General features: G+C 41.2%; 1 protein-coding gene across 4 annotated transcripts in view; it reads left to right on the forward strand.

The window, feature by feature from the left end:
- Positions 1–3498: 3498 nt before the first annotated feature.
- LOC139385553 (alpha-2-macroglobulin-like) overlaps positions 3499–16960 on the forward strand; it is a 39187-nt gene continuing 25725 nt past the window's right edge. For 2 of the 4 annotated variants that reach the window (XR_011628963.1, XM_071130719.1), the window contains exons 1-7: positions 3499–3704; positions 3917–4097; positions 6129–6285; positions 6649–6701; positions 15547–15567; positions 16044–16209; positions 16329–16413. Coding sequence is in view for 3 of the 4 variants with exons in the window: in XM_071130719.1 (XP_070986820.1) it covers positions 3619–3704; positions 3917–4097; positions 6129–6285; positions 6649–6701; positions 15547–15567; positions 16044–16209; positions 16329–16413 (749 nt within the window). In the remaining variant the exon portion in view is untranslated. Of the gene's footprint in view, positions 3705–3916; positions 4098–6128; positions 6286–6394; positions 6527–6648; positions 6702–15546; positions 15568–16043; positions 16210–16328; positions 16414–16960 lie in introns of all 4 variants that reach the window. The other 2 variants (XM_071130720.1, XM_071130718.1) reach the window with 2 other exon arrangements.

Here is a 16960-nt window from a genome sequence, read left to right on the forward strand (position 1 = left end):
TTTGTCACCAAAGCCCCATATACTACCCACCACTGCGACCTGTACACTCTCGTTGGCTAGCCCTCGCTTCATACTCGTCGCCAAACCCACTGGCTCCAGGTCATCTACAAGACCCTGCTAGGTAGTCCTGCCTTATCTCTGCTCGCTGATCACCATAGCTGCACCCACCCGTAGCACGCATTCCAGCAGGTATATCTCACTTGTCACCCCCAAAGCCAATTCCTCCTTTGGCCACCTCTCCTTCCAGTTCTCTGCTGCCAATGACTGGAACGGACTACAAAAATCTCTGAAACTGGAAACACTTATCTCCCTCACTAGCTTTAAACACCAGCTGTCAGAGCCGCTCACAGATCATTGCACCTGTACATAGCCCATCTATAAATAGCCCAAACAACTACCTCTTCCCCTACTGTATTTATTTATCTGTTTTGCTCCTATGCACCCCAGTACTTCTACTTTGCACACTCATCTACTGTCAAATCTACCATTCCAGTGTTTTAATTGCTATATTGCATTTACTTCGCCACCATGGTCTATTTATTGCCTTTACCTCCCTTATCTCACCTCATTTGCTCACATTGTATATAGACTTATTTTTCTACTGTATTATTGACTGTATGTTTGTTTTACTCCATGTGTAACTCTGTGTTGTTATACGTGTCAAACTGCTTTGCTTTATCTTGGCTAGGTTGCAGTTGTAAATGAGAACTTGTTCTCAACTTGCCTACCTGGTTAAATAAAGGTTAAATAAATAAATACAAATACAAGGCGTTGAAAGCATTCCACAAGGATGCTGGCCCATGTTGACTCCAATGCTTCACACAGTTGTCAGAAGTTGGCTGGATGTCCTTTGGGTGGTAAACTAGAAATGTTTATCCAGAAGCGGTGCTCCTAGTGACCGGGAACTTTAATTCAGGCAAACTGAAATCCGTTTTACCTCATTTCTACCACATGTGCAACCAGAGGATAAAAAAGTCTAGACCACCTTTACTCCACACACAGACATGCGTACAAAGCTCTCGCTCGCCCTCCCTTTGTCAAATCTGCACAATAATTCTATCATCATGATTTATGCTTACAAGCAAAAACAAAAGCAGGAAGTACCAGTCACTCACCTCAATACAGAAGTGGTCAAATGATTCTGATGCTAAGCTACATGACTGTTTTGCTAGCACAGACTGGAATATGATCTGGGATTCATCCGATGGCACTGAGGAGTATACCATTGGCTTCATCAATACGTTGTCCCCATAGTGACTGTACGTGCGTATCCCAACCAGAAGCCATGGATTACAGGCAACATCCGCACCGAGCTAAAGGCTAGAGCTGCCGCTTTCAAGGAGCTTGACACTAATCTGGATGCTTATAAGAAATCCGCAACACTGGAGCATGCATGAGAGCACCAGCTGTTCTGGATGACTGTGTGATCACGCTCTCCGTAACCGATGTGCGTAAGACCTTTAAACAGGTCAACATTCACAAGGCTGCAGGGTCAGACAAATTACCAGGACTTGTACTGCATGCAAGGACCAACTGTCAAGTGTTTTCAATTACATGTTTCAAGCAGACCACCATAGTCCCTGTGCCCAAGAACGCGAAGGTAACCTGCCTAAATGACTACCTCCCGTACCACTCACGTGTGTAACCACAAAGTGCTTTGACAGGCTGGTCATGGCTCACATCAACACCATCATCCCTGAAACCCTAGAACCACTCCAATTTGCACACGTTCCCAACAGATCCACAGATGATGCAATCTTAATTGCACTCCACACTGCCCTTTCCCACCTGGACAAAAGGAACACGTACGTGAGTATGCTGTTCATTGACTACAGCTCAACGTTCAACACCATAGTGGCCACAAAGCTCATCACTAAGCTAAGGACCCTGTGACTAAACACCTCCCTCTGCAACTGGATCACGGACTTCCTGACGGGCCGCCCCCCAGGTGGAAAGGTCAGGCAACAACACATCTGCCACGCTGACTTAGTCCCCTCCAGTACTCCCTGTTCACCCACGACTGCGTGGCCAAGCACAACTCCAACACCATCATTAAGTTTGCTAACACCACAATGGTGCAAGGCCTGATCACCAACAATGATAAAACAGTCTATAGGGAGGAGGTCAGAGACCTGGCAGTGTGGTGCCAGGACAACAACCTCTCCCTCAACATCAGTAAGACAAAGGAGCTGATTGTGGACTACAGGAGAAGGAGGGCCGAACACACCCCCATTCACATTGACGGGTTGTAGTGGAGTGGGTCGAGAACTTCAAATTATTTGCTGTCCAAACTATCATGGTCCAAACACACAAAGACACCTAATTCCTCCTCAGGAGACTGAAAGAATTTGGCATGGGTCCACACATCCTCAAAAAGTTCTACAGCTACACCATCGAGAGCATTCTGACGGGTTGCATTACCACCTGGTATGGAAACTGCTCGGCATCCGACTACATCACCAGGGCCAAACCTGTACATCACCAGGGCCAAACTTCCTGCCATCCAGGACCTCTTTAATAGGCGTGTCAAAGGAAGGCCCAAAATATTGTTAAAGACTCCAGCCACCCAAGACATAGACTGTTCTCTCTGCTACCGCATGGCAGGCGGTACAGGAGCACCGGGTCCAGGTCCAAAGTGCTCTTTAACAGATTCTACCCCCGAGCCATAAGACTGCTGAACAATTGATCAAATGGCTACCTGGACTATTTGCGTTGATCCCCTCCCACCCTCTTTCATTTGGTTATTATTTATGCATAGTCACTTTAGCCCTACCTACATGTACATATTATCAAAATTAAATTGACTAACCTGTACCCCCACTCATTGACTCTGTATATACCCCCTGTATATAGCCTCATTATTGTTATTTTAATGTGTTACTTTTTTTACTGTAGTTTACATTTAGTAAATATTTTCTTAACTCCCATTTTCTTAAAACTGCATTGTTGGTTAAGGGCTTGTAAGTACGCATTTCATGGTAAGGCCTACACCTGTTTTATTCGGTGCATGTGACAAATACAATTTGATTCGATTTGACCATTCTTGATACACACGAGAAACTGTTGAGTGTGGAAAAACTCAGCAGCGTTGCAGTTCTTGCAGTTCACTCACACCGGTGCACCTGGCACCTACTACCATACAGTACACAATCCATGTCTCAAGACTTAAAAATACTTCTCCTCCCCTTCATCTAAACTGACTGAAATGGATTTAACAAGTGACATCAATAAGGGATCATTTTGTAGCTTTCACCTTTATTTAGCTGGTCAGTTTATGTCATGGAAAGAGCATAGGTGTTTTGTACAAACCGTGTATATAAAACACAGGAAAATTACGTTTTTGACTGCACTGGTTATTTACAACACTTTATGTTGGTATTTCCTTTGTTTTGGCAGTACTTTTATATTGACAGTGCATGTATAGTCCCAAAGCCAGAAAATCTGCCAATCACAATACTGCAAAGCACTATTATTGAAAAAAAATGGGTCAATCATTCACAGGGCTTTTACTTCAATCATTTAAACCTGGATACCAGTTCCTCTGCACAATGCAGTAGGGTAGTATTGCAGGTAGGAATACTGGGATATAGTCTGACTTGTTTTTTTTCTCTTTTTGTCATGGTTCCTCCTGGGCTTCAGGTTTGGAAATGGATACTATTTGCCTGCTTTCACTGGCTTTGTGTCTGTCAAGCAACTCCAAGGCCGTAAGTGAATCTGCACAGTCATAAAGTTAGAATTGACTAATCAGATTTATTGCGTCTCATCTTGGTGTAACGTTCTCTCAGTCAGAGAGCAGATTAAGAGCTGTTTTTCATCGACCTTTTCTGCAGACATTTCTTCTGTCGATTTCACCTACGTAACCTCTCATTTTGTACTGATTTTCCTTTGTGTTTGTTGGTGTGTATGTTCTCTGTAGGGTTTACATGGTAGCCGTTCCTGCAGTAATCCAGGCAGGCTCAGAGGCCAAGCTTTGTGCCAGCCTTCTGCAGCCCAACGAGACCCTGGTAATGACCATATCTCTGATCGCCAATGAACAGAAAAAAATACTTCTCCAGGAGAGTTCTGATCAAGAGTTTCACCGCTGCTTCCAGTTTCAGGTCAGCTCAACACTGGTCGACATCCAGAACCATTCAATAAGAGTGTACTTTCTCTGCTTTGTGATGCATCTCTTAATTTTGTAATACCAGGTTATGTAATACCAGGTTATTTTATGGGAAATATCAATGTGGTGGCTTAAATTGAGGCTGAAATTCATACCTGGTTTTGGTCAGATACTAGTATGCACTGTACAATATACAGTTGAAGTCAGAAGTTTACATACACTTAGGTTGTAGTCATTAAAACTCGTTTTTCAACCACTCCACAAATTTCTTGTTAACAATCTATAGTTTTGGAAAGTCGGTTAGGACATATACTTTGTGCATGACACAAGTAATTTTTCCAAAAGTTGTTTACAAACAGATTATTTCACTTATAATTCACTGCATCACAATTACAGTAGGTCAGAGGTTTACATACACTAAGTTGACTGTGCCATTAAACAGCTTGGAAAATTCCGGAAAATTATGTCATGGCTTTAGAAGTTTCCGATAGGCTAATTGATATCATTTGAGTCAATTGGAGGTATACCTGTGGATATATTTTCAAGGCCTACCTTCAAACTGAGGTGCCTTTTTGCTTGACGTCATGGGAAAATCAAAAGAAATCAGCCAAGACCTCAGAAAAATAATTGTAGACCTCCACACGTCTGTTTCATCCTTGGGAGCAATTTCTAAACGCCTGAGGTACCATGTTCATCTATACAAACGATAGTACGCAAGTATAAACACAATGGGTCCACAGCCGTCACACCGCTCAGGAAGGAGACGCATCTCCTAGAGATGATTTGCGAAAAGTACAAATCAATCCCAGAACAACAACAAAGGACCTTGTGAAGATGCTGGAGGAAACAGGTACAAAAGTATCAATATCCACAGTAAAACGAGTCCTATATCAACATAACCTGAAAGGCCGCTCAGCAAGGAAGAAGCCACTGCTCCAAAACCGCCATAAAAAAGCCAGCAGTTTACAACTGCACAGGGGGACAAAGATCGTACTTTTTGGAAAAATGTCCGCTGGTCTAATGAAACAAAAATAGAACTGTTTGGCCATAATGACCATTGTTATGTTTGGAGGAAAAAGGGGGAGGCTTGTAAGTCGAAGAACACCATCTCAACCGTGAAGCATGGGGGCGGCAGCATCATGTTGTGGGGCTGCTTTGCTGCAGTAAGGACTGGTGCACTTCACAAAATAGATGACATCATGAGGATGGAAAATTATGTGAATGGAAAATTATGTGGATATATTGAAGCAACATCTCAAAACATCAGTCAGGAAGTTAAACTTTGGTCGCAAATGGGTCTTCCAAATGGACAATGACCCCAAGCATACTTCCAAAGTTGTGTCGAAATGGCTTAAGGACAACAAAGTCAAGGTATTGGAGTGGCCATCACAAAGCCCTGACCTCAATCCTACAGAAAATTTGTTGGCAGAACTGAAAAAGCATGTGCGAGCAAGGAGGACTAGTAACCTAGCTAGTTACACTAGCTCTGTTAGGAGGAATAGGCCAAAATTCACCCAACTTATTGTGGGAAGCTTGTGGAAGGCTACCTGAAACGTTTGCCCCAAGTTAAACAATTTAAAGGCAATGCTACCAAATACTAATTGAGTGTATATAAACTTCTGACCCACTGAGAATGTGATGAAATAAATAAAAGCTGAAATAAATCATTCTCTCTACTATTATTCTGACATTTCACATTCTTAATTAAAGTAAAGTGGTGATCCTAACTGACCTAAGACAGGGAATTTTTACTAGGATTAAACGTCAGAAATGATGAAAAACTGACTTCAAATGTATTTGGCTAAGGTGTATGTAAACTTCTGACTTCAACTGTATATATCACTTAGCAGAAACTTTTATCCAAAGCAACTCACAATAGCCTATGTGATCCCTGCAGAAATTGAACCCCCAACCTTGCCATTGCAAGCAGCATGGTCTTACCAACTGATCCACACAGGACCACAGTATGGTATCATATGTTATTGGTACATTAGTTTATCAGTGTTGCTCTCTGTCTCCCTTTCAGGCCCCTCATGTGGAGAGTGACGAAGTGCAACATTTTAAGGTGAAGGTTCAAGGTGAAACGTTTCTATCCACGGAGGAGAAAAAGGTAATGATCAAACCCTACAGCCCGATGACATTCGTCCAAACGGATAAACCAATCTACAACCCCGGACAAACAGGTAGATTTACACAAGACCAGTAGTCTACAAAATTAGTCTGCTTGCTAAGAAACAGGACAATTAGGTGGTATCATGTTTCTATGGTGGTTTGCTCTGTCATCACAAACAGGACCATCAGGTGCAGATTTAAAAAAAAACATCCGTTGTGGGTTGAATATTTACACTGTAATGGAGTTTGAACTGTCATACCACATGTTATAAGGCGTTCCTTTCCTGGACATTATCATTGGATATCGAAAATGTAAATATTTTCCGCAAACTTATCTGCAATTGATTTTAAATAGGGCCTTATTACCAACGGTTGTACATTTTATCCAGAGTAACTATAAATAGTTTGTCTTCTGAATCTTTGTTTTCTTACAGTGAATTTTAGAGTCATCACCTTGGATACCAATTTTAGCCCTGTCAATCAGCTGGTGAGTGTTGAAAATGTGAAACATTAAATATTAAAAACAATGACCTATTTGGTCTTCATTTAGATCAGTATCTCCACTATTTCAAACAAAAAGACAGATACAGAAGTATCACAACATCATAATAATGTGTTACAGACATAGCAATCATGTATTATGTAACACTATGTACTGAAGTGTTGTCCAACCAGCCAGAAAATATTTTGGGTATTCTAACCCTAACCCTTCTCACATTGAAACTTCATTGGGAGAAAGTATGTTTGATATGCTTTTTATAATTGTATCACAAACCAAAAGTGCCTCTTTTAGACCTTGGAAGACACTATGATCCATGATCTGTACGTGACACAGACAACATATTGGTGTCGTTTTCCTCTGTATAGTCTTATTTAAAAGGAGTATGTCTAGATTCTGAACAAAAATACTTCACATTATTTAATTCAACAATAAAAATATTAATATGAATATCTCAAAAGTACCCTTTTTAAAAAATCTGAATATTTTTTACTCGCCGAATACATTTACATGTTTATCTTTATTTACAATCTGTAGAAACTATGAGAATAGAAAGGTTCAGAACTTTTCTGAAGCATCACAGCACAGTTGAAAAATATATGGCAAACAGAAATCCAATATGGATGGTGTTAATAGATAGATGACAAGATAACAAGATAACAAATGTAAAATGTACTGGGTCTGCAAAATGTACATAGGCTCAGAACTTTTGTGAAATAGCACAGTTAAAAATATATGGCAAATAGATATCAAACTGGATGGACATCAGAAATATATGGGAGAGGTGGAAGTTAGAGGAAGGCCAGGACTAAAAACAAACAAAATAAAACTATTGTAAAATAGATTGTGTCTGTAAAATGTATATAGTATGTATAAGCTGGAACTATTATATATATGTATTTCACCTTTATTTAACCAGGTAGGCCAGGGGAGAACAAGTTCTCATTAACAACTGCGACCTGGCCAAGATAAAGCAAAGCAGTGCGACAAAAACAACAACACAGAGTTAAACATGGGTTAAACAAACGTACAGTCAATAAAACAATAGAAAAATCTATATATTGTACAGTGTGTGCAAATGTAGTAAGATTAGGGAGGTAAGGCAATAAATAGGTCATAGTGGCGAAATAATTACAATTTAGCATTAACACTAAAGTGATAGATGTGCAGATGATAATGTGCAAGCAGAGATACTAGGGTGCAAAAGAGCAAAAATAAAGAACAATGTGGGGATGATGTAGTTGGGTGGGCTATTTACAGATTGGCTGTGTACAGATGCAGTGATCGGCAAGCTGCTCTGGCAGCTGATGTTAAAGTTAGTGAGGGAGATATAAGTCTCCAGCTTCAGTGATTTTTGCAATTAGTTCCAGTCATTGGCTGCAGAGAACTGGAAGGAAAGGCGGCCAGAGAGGAGTTGGCTTTGGCGATGACCAGTGAAATAAACCTGCTGGAGCGCGTGCTACAGGTGGGTGTTGCTATGGTGAACAGTGAGCTGAGATAAGGCGGGGATTTACCTAGCAAAGACTTATAGATGACCTGGAGCCAGTGGGTTTGGCAACGAATATGAAGCGAGGGCCAGCTAACGAGAGCGTACAGGTCGCAGTGATGGGTAGTGTATGGGGCTTTGGTGACAAAACCGATGACATTGTGATAGACTTAATCTAATTTGCTGAGTAGAGTGTTGGAGGCTGTTTTGTAAATGACATTGCTGAAGTCAAGGATTGGCAGGATAGTCCGTTTTACGAGGGTATGCTTAGCAGCATGAGTGAAGGAGGCTTTGCTGTGAAATAGGAAGCTGATTCTAAATGTAATTTTGGAATGGAGATGCTTAATGTGAGTCTGGAAGAAGAGTTTACAGTCTAACCAGACACCTAGCTATTTGTAGTTGTCCACATATTCTAAGTCAGAACCGTCCAGAGTAGTGATGGTAGTCAGGCGGGCAGGTGCGGGCAGCAATCGGTTGAAAAGAATGCATTTAGTTTTACTAGCATTTAAGAGCAGTTGGAGGCCATGGAAGGAGTGTTGTATGGCATTGAAGCTCATCTGGAGGTAAGTTAACACAGTGTCCAAAGAAGTGCCAGAGTATACAGAATGGTGTCGTCTGCGTAGAGGTGGATCAGAGAATCACCAGCATCAAGAGCGACATCATTGATATATACAGAGAAAAGAGTCGGCCTGAGAATTGAACCCTGCGGCACCCACATAGAGACTGCCAGAGGTCCGGATTTGACACACTGAACTCTATTTAAGAAGTGTTGGTGAATCAGGTGAGGCAGTCATTTGAGAAACCAAGGCTTTTGAGTCTGCCAAAATAATGCGGTGATTGGCAGAGTCGAAAGCCTTGGCCAGGTCGATGAAGATGGCTGCACAGTACTGTCTTTTATCCATGACGGTTATGATATCGTTTAGGACCTTGAGCGTGGCTGAGGTGCACCCATGAACAGCTCGGAAACCATATTGCATACCGGAGAAGGTACGGTGGGATTCTAAATGGTCGGTGATCTGTTAGTTAACTGGGCTTTCGAAGACTTTAGAAAGGCAGGGCAGGATGGGTATAGGTCTATAACAGTTTGGGTCTAGAGTGTCTCCCCCTTTGAAGAGGGGGATGACTGCGGCAGTGTTCCAATCTTTAGAGATCTCAGACGATACGAAAGAGAGGTTGAAAAAATTGCGGTGGATAATTTTAGAAAGAGAGGGTCCAGATTGTCTAGCCCAGCTGATTTGTAGGGGTGCAGCTCTTTCAGAACATCAGCTATCTGGATTTGGGTGAAGGAGAAGCCGTGAGGGCTTGGGGGAGTTGCTGCAGGGGGTGCAGAGTCTTAGCCAGGTGGAAAGCATGGCCAGCCGTAGAAAAATGCTTATTGAAATTCTCGATTATCGTGGATTTATCGGTGGTGACAGTGGGCAGCTGGAAGGATGTGCTCTTATTCTCCATGGACTTTAGTGTCCCAAAACCTTTGGAAATTTGTGCTACAGGATGCACATTTCTGTTTGAAAAAGCTAGCCATTGCTTTCCTAACTGACTGTGTATATTGGTTCCTGACTTCCCTGAAGAGTTGCATGTCGCGGGCTATTCAATGCTAATGCAGTACGCTACAGGATGTTTTTGTGCTGGTCAAGGGCAATCAAGTCTGGAGTGAACCAAGGGCTATATCTGTTTTTAGTTCTACATTTTTTGAATGGGAGATGCTTATTTAAGATGGTGAGGAAAGTACATTTAAAGAATAACCAGGCATCCTCTACTGACGGGATGAGGTCAATATCATTCCAGGATACCTGGGCCAGGTCGATTAGAAAGATCTGTTTGCTGAAGTGTTTTAGGGAGCGTTTGACAGTGATGAGGGGTGATCGTTTGACCGCAGGCAATGAGGCAGTGATCACGGAGATCCTTGTTGAAGACAGCAGAGGTGTATTTAGGGCTCAGGTTGGTCAGGGTGATATCTATGATGGCGCCCATGTTTATGGATTTGAGGTTATACCTGGTAGGTTCCTTGATAATTTGTGTGAGATTGAGGGCATCTAGCTTAAATTGTAGGATGGCAGGGGTGTTAAGCATATCCCAGTTTAGATCACCTAACAGTACGAATAAATGGGGGGCAATCAATTTGCATATGGAGTCCAGGGTACAACTGGGGGCTGAGGGGGGGCTATAGCAAGCGGCAACAGTGAGAGACTTATTTCTGGAAAGGTGAATTTTTCAAGGTAGAAGCTCAAACTATTTGGGCACAGACCTGGATAGCATGACAGAACTCTGCAGACTATTTCTGCAGTAGATTGTGACCCCGCCCCTTTTGGCAGTTCTATCTTGGCGGAAAATGTTGTAGTTGGGGATGAAAATGTCAGAATTTTTGGTGGCCTTCCTAAGCCAGGATTCAGACACGGCTAGGGCATCAGGGTTGGTGGAGTGTGCTAAAGCAGTAAATAAAACAAACTTAGAGAGGAGGCTTCTGATGTTAACATGCATGAAACCAAGGCTTTAACGGTTACAGATGTCAACAAACGATAGCGTCTGGGGAATAGGTGTGGTACTGGAGTCTACAGGGCCTGGGTTAACCTCTACATCACTAGAGGAACAGATGCTTCACGGTTCGGATGGTGTTCTTGGGGTTGTACTCATCCTTCTTCATCCTCCAAACACGGTGAGTGGAGTTTAGACCAAAAAGCTCTATTTTTGTCTCATCAGACCACATGACCTTCTCCCATTCCTCCTGTCGTGTCTTTGGCTGTGCCGGATTAAGTGATATGACATGCTATTCTATAAAATTATTTCTATAAAATTATTTCTCCGTAATTAATATTACCTGATTGAGCTAATCATGTAAATGTAATTAACTAGAGAGTCGGGGCACCACGAAAGAACATTTATAGAGCTGTTATCTTCCGAATAAACTCTTAAAGACCTAGTAATATTTTACATCAATAGCTGTCAATATTAATCGTCACCTTAATTCAGTCTCATCTGAAAGTTGTAAATTCTTGGTTATCTTCACGAACCCTGGCTAACAAGTTAAATCAGCAATACCAAATTGGGTTTAATTATTTATTTACTAAATACCTAACTAATCACATAGAATTACACATACACATAATTAATCATTACTTGATTACAAATTACGTCATAAAGGAAAACGTCCCTAGCGGGTGGAACAGATATGACAGCTTGTTACACAAAAGAAAAGGGGCTGGGTTTGAGTGAAAGAGCGGGAAGACTGAGGAACAAAGGGCGAAGCTGTGCTATCGTAAATACAGTATCTTATGCATTCTAAATTACAGCCCATTTGGAAAAGGAAAATGCAATAAATATTTACTCTGAGCTGCGCTTCGGTAGGTTGGTTATAGATGGATGGCCGTGTTGCCATACCGAGTCCTTTGTCCTTTGAAGAATGTCTCTGGTGGTCAATTGGATACGTTGTAGTAAGGTCGTTGTGTGGTAGACGGGATACTCTGTCTGTTTTTATTTATTTAACCTTTATTTAACCAGGAATGGCTCATTGAGATTAAAATCTCTTTTTCAAGAGCGCCCTGGCCAAGATAGGCAGCACCAAGTCATTACAAAAAAATTACAGACAGACAACATGAAAAACTACAAGTAATCGAGTTAAAACCATTGAATTCACAAGAGTATAAAACAGCAAATTAAAAACATTGACAGGTCAGGGAATCAGCCTCAAAATCCTTCATCAGTGATTTAAAAACACTCCCAATCGGGACAAGTTCTTCCAGTTTAAAAGTATTTTGTAAGTTGCGAGTACATAAAAGCCCTTTTACCAAATTCAGTTCGGACATTTGGAACAGTTAGCAGGATAAAGTCCAGCGAACTAAGAGAGTTCCTTCCTAACCTGCGTTTGCAGCTGCTGTTGCTAACTCAACGGCTAGGAGGTATCACTTCTGTAGTGAATAAGAGTTCAAAGTTCATACCATTCGCAACCAAAGCTCACGCTGATGTTGGCTTCGTTCTGTAGTTATTATCTGAACCATTCTGACATCGGACCGTCGTCCTCACATCCTCGGAACAGGAGGTTACATTGTCATCAAGGCTTTATATAGGAAGGGAGAGGAGGGCGTGTTTTAAAAGTTTTATAGCCCATGTCCCTTCACAGGGGCAGGACACTGATTGAGCATAGCCCTAACCTTATGAAAACCCAAATCTCACATTTTAGAAGCTAAAATCACATTTCATCCCATCACGAATCATTTCATATTCAAACATTTAAATTGAACAACAATTCCACGTGTTTTTGTTTTAGATTCCGTCTCTCACTGTTGAAGTGTACCTATGATAAAAATTACAGACCTCTACATGCTTTGTAAGTGGGAAACCTGCAAAATCGGCAATGTATCAAATACTTGTTCTCCCCACTGTATATATAGATATACTGTATATATACAGTTGAAGTCGGTTTTTTACATACTGACCGAAGACAGGGATTTTTTCTCTGATTAAATTAAATGTCAGGAATTGTGAAAAACTGAGTTTCAATGTATTTGGCTAAGGTGTTTGTAAACTTCCGACTTCAACAATGTACATTTACATGTCCTGGAATTTGACTAAAATGGTGCTGCCACAATAAGAATATACAGACAGACAATAAACAGGATATACAGACAACTTATGTAGAAGCAGAGTTTTACACAAATCCACATGCGGTATGTACACTATTTACCAGTGGATGCTGCTGTGGGGAGAACGGCTCATAATAATGACTGGAACGGAGCAAATGGAATGGCATCAAACACATAGAAACTATTCCACTAATCCCCTCCAGGGATCACCATGAGCCCGTCCTCCCCAATTAAGGTGCAACCAACCTCCTGTGCTATGTACACTGTAGTATAACTACAAGGTTCACTATAAAAACATAGCTACAGAAATGATGTATGTAGGGATGTATAAATATATGAAGCATTTACAGGATTATTATAATTTTTTACCGTTATTTTATCAGCTAAGTTGACTGAGAACACATTCTCATTTACAGCAACGACCTGGGGAATAGTTACAGGGGAGAGGACAGGGATGAATGAGCCAATTGTAAGCTGGGGATGATTAGGTGACCGTGATGGTATGAGGGACAGCTTGGGAATTTAGTCAGGACACCGGTGTTAACACTCTTACGATAAGTGCCATGGGATTTTTAATGACCTCAGAGAGTCAGGACACCGTTTAACATCCCATCCGAAAGACGGCACCCTACACATGATGATGTGCAGTCGGGGAAATATGTACAGTGAGGCTTCGAAAAGAACCCCATACCTACTGTAAAATATGGTGTTGGATGTTATTTGGACATTTTTGCTTTCACTGGTCCTGGGGCCCTTGTTAAGGTCAACGGCATCATGAAACATTTTCAGTAATGTTTACTCAACCAACTGCAGTATATATGAAAAAAAAGCATATTAGGATGTGCAAATAGTGCAAAGAGAAGTTCGCAGTTCTTGGATAATAGTGCAGGGTGCATAGTCCGTGGATGAGAAGATCATCGTGGACCAGGTGATTTGGGCCATGGCCCGTGGGAAGAAGCTGTTCACGTGGTGGGAGGTTTTGTTTGTGATTCACCTGAACCGTTTGCCAGAGGGGAGACTTTGTAAGATGGAGTGGAAGGGGTCAGGGTTGATTTTATCTGCATGCTTCCATGCTCTGGAATCGTGCAGGACCTCGATGGAGGGCAGGTAGCACCCGGTGACCCTCTCAGCAGACTGGACAATCCATTGCAGTTCGCCCTTGGACCAGGCAGACGCATTCCCAAACCAGAAAGTGATCCGGGGGGTGAGTATGAGCTCGATAATGGTTGCGTAGATCTGAACCAGAATTGTGCGTGAGAATTCTTCAGCTGAAGTAAGAAGTATATTCGCTGGTGTGGTTTATTGGTGATCGCTGTGAGGTTGTCCTGCCACTTGAGGTTGTGGGAGATGATGGTTCCCAGGAATTTGAATGTCTCAGCCATGCCTACAGCTGATCCAATGATTTCAAGGGGTAAAGATAGTGAGGGATGCTTCCTGAATTCAATCCCCATCTCCACAATAGTTTAAAACAATATACTCCTGTACATCAAATTTTCAGAGTGGGTGCTCTACTATTTTTGAAGTTACGATACACTTTATGAGCACCAGTACCACTGTGAATGGGAAATGTAATCAAAGAGAACTCTGTTTGCTGGTGATTTGCTGTATGTGATTGGTTATTGACCTACAGTATAATGTACATGTCGATGTATAGCAGAGCACCACTGTAATTACGACGCATTTGAAGGGTATATTGTTTCAAACTGTGTCTAAAAAAGGTCAATCAAAAAGGACACTTTTGTGATATTCATATCAATATTTTAACTTAGTATAAATTAATGTGAACCTTTTCATTCCTGAATCCACACATGCTCCATATTTTAGAGCACACTATAAGGAGTGTAATGACACCAAGATGATGTCTTTATCATGTGTGGTTCATGGATCATGAAACAGGTCTGAAATGGTCACTTTCATCCTTTTTTGAATGGTTTGCGATTCAAATGTAAAAAGCGTATCAAACATCGTTCATCCCAATTCATTTTCAATGTGAGAATGGCCAGAACAGTCTGAGATACCAAAAATGTTTTCGGGCCTTCCTGGTGTACAATCGCCCCCGGTGACTAGTGTTCTCTCCAGACTACCTCACACTACAGAAACAGGAGATAGGCTCCTGCCCTATTGGCCATACTGGTTTGGACAAACGATTATTATGTACAGTATACTGTAAATGCTTATTTAAATTCAGCAATCAACTAGCCACCCCATGTCATACATGTCTCGTCAGTACTCCATGAACAATACGACTTTGGAAATGAGAATCTGTTGGGTAAAATCCAAATATCTGAAGGTATGCTTTTTAGCCTGTGTTGTCTGTTTAATCAGACTACACAAACAGTTGAGACACATAGCACTCAGGGCAAAAGTACATGACTACAGATGTTCTCTAAATAAACATGCGTGGGCTGATTTGAAGGTCCTCAAACATTCACCACAGGACATGGGGTTTTCAATTTCATAAAAGGTCAGATTGGAATGTATTGGATTTTCTTTCATGAGATTGAGTTGATCTACTAAATTGATGTTAGCGTCCCAGTCAGATGCAAATGCTACGTGTGATGTCTACTTGAAGAGACAACGCCAATCGCCTGGCTACTTCCCACGGTTGTAGACATCTGCTAAGCTCCTCTGTAGAATTTTATTATTGAAGAGACAAAGCCAAGCATCTGCCTAGTTCCTATTTTTGCTGACAGCTTTGCTCCTCTTTTAATTTTGGGGGAATTTGAGAGTTCATAAAACATTAACCAGTCTTTTGTCTTGCCTTTCACAGTACAACATTGTGGAACTGCAGGTAAGACCTTTATTAGTCTATCAATGTATGATGACTCACTGTAAATACTAGTACATTATAAGACAATGACTCCACCAGCTAGGTACTGTAGGTCATCATTCATTTCTACATGGCAGTTACCAGAAGACTCCCTATCAGCTTTATGTGATCACATCTGGGCCACCTTCAGCAAGCAAACTTCAGAACGTTGCAGATAGATTCTACATGTCAGAAAGGGATGTTTGGCCTACATAACCTACACTCCTAAAAATAAAAAAGCTTTGTAGAACCTAAAATGTTTTTTTCAGCTGTCCCCATAGGAAAAGCTTTTGAAGAACCCTTTTTATTTGGTTCTTCTTTAGAGGGTTCTAAGTGTAACCAAAAACGTTTATCCTATGGGGACAGACAAAGAACCAGTTTGGAACCCTTTCTTCTAAGAGGGGTTCCAATAGGTGTAGCGCCCTGCTCAATGTGCCTCTTGTTCTATGAACCAACAGGATGTTCATCAGAACAGGATTGGACAGTGGGTCAAAACTACATCCAGTGGCAGCATTCTGCAGCTTTCTTACCCCCTGAACTCTGAAGCACCCGTAGGATCCTATGCTATTGTAGTGTGGATTGGTGAAAAGAAAATATACCATCGCTTCAAGGTAGAAAAGTATGGTAGGTTAAGCTTTGTTCGTTTACTTTTCATGCTAGGTATTGTCATGGCTCTGGCAGTTGAATCAATGCATCACAACCCTGGAACATTCATGAGTTAACTGCTATTAATTTATTTCTAGTTTTGCCGAAATTTGAGATCAAAATGAACCTCAACGATGAGATCAGCATTGTTCAAGAGGAGTATAAAGTGGAAGTGTGTGCAACGTGAGTCAACACTATCTCTGTTCTGTAATGCACTGTAGTTACAAATTACTCAAATACACAGACAAGTGCATTTTCAAATACAAATATTTAAATACCCCATGCATTTTAACCCAGGTCTGTTTAGTCATAGAGGTATTTAAAATAATTTATTTGGAAGCAAGTAATTTAAAATAGTTTCAAATAGTAGGATATTTATAGGCAATTATATGAAAATACTTTCAAATACTTCAAAAAGAAGTAGTTGATTTGGCCACATTATTTGAAAATACTGATGCACATAAATAAGTATCTGAACCCAGGTCTAGGTAATGACAGCTAATGACTAATTAGTGTGCTTACTCAAAGCTCAAAGCTTGCACAGAGCGCCATACACTAGAATAATACATTTTGGATTTCAGATGTGCAGCCTGACCCATCTTAGAGTTCTTCAATACAGCTTAATGCTACCATTTACCAGTCACTACTAATACCACTAACACTGCAGTCACTTCTACTACTACTACTACTATTACTACTACTATCACTACTACTACTACTACTACTACTA

This window comes from Oncorhynchus clarkii, chromosome 27 (genome assembly GCF_045791955.1).
Source record: "Oncorhynchus clarkii lewisi isolate Uvic-CL-2024 chromosome 27, UVic_Ocla_1.0, whole genome shotgun sequence".
NCBI lineage: Eukaryota > Metazoa > Chordata > Actinopteri > Salmoniformes > Salmonidae > Oncorhynchus > Oncorhynchus clarkii.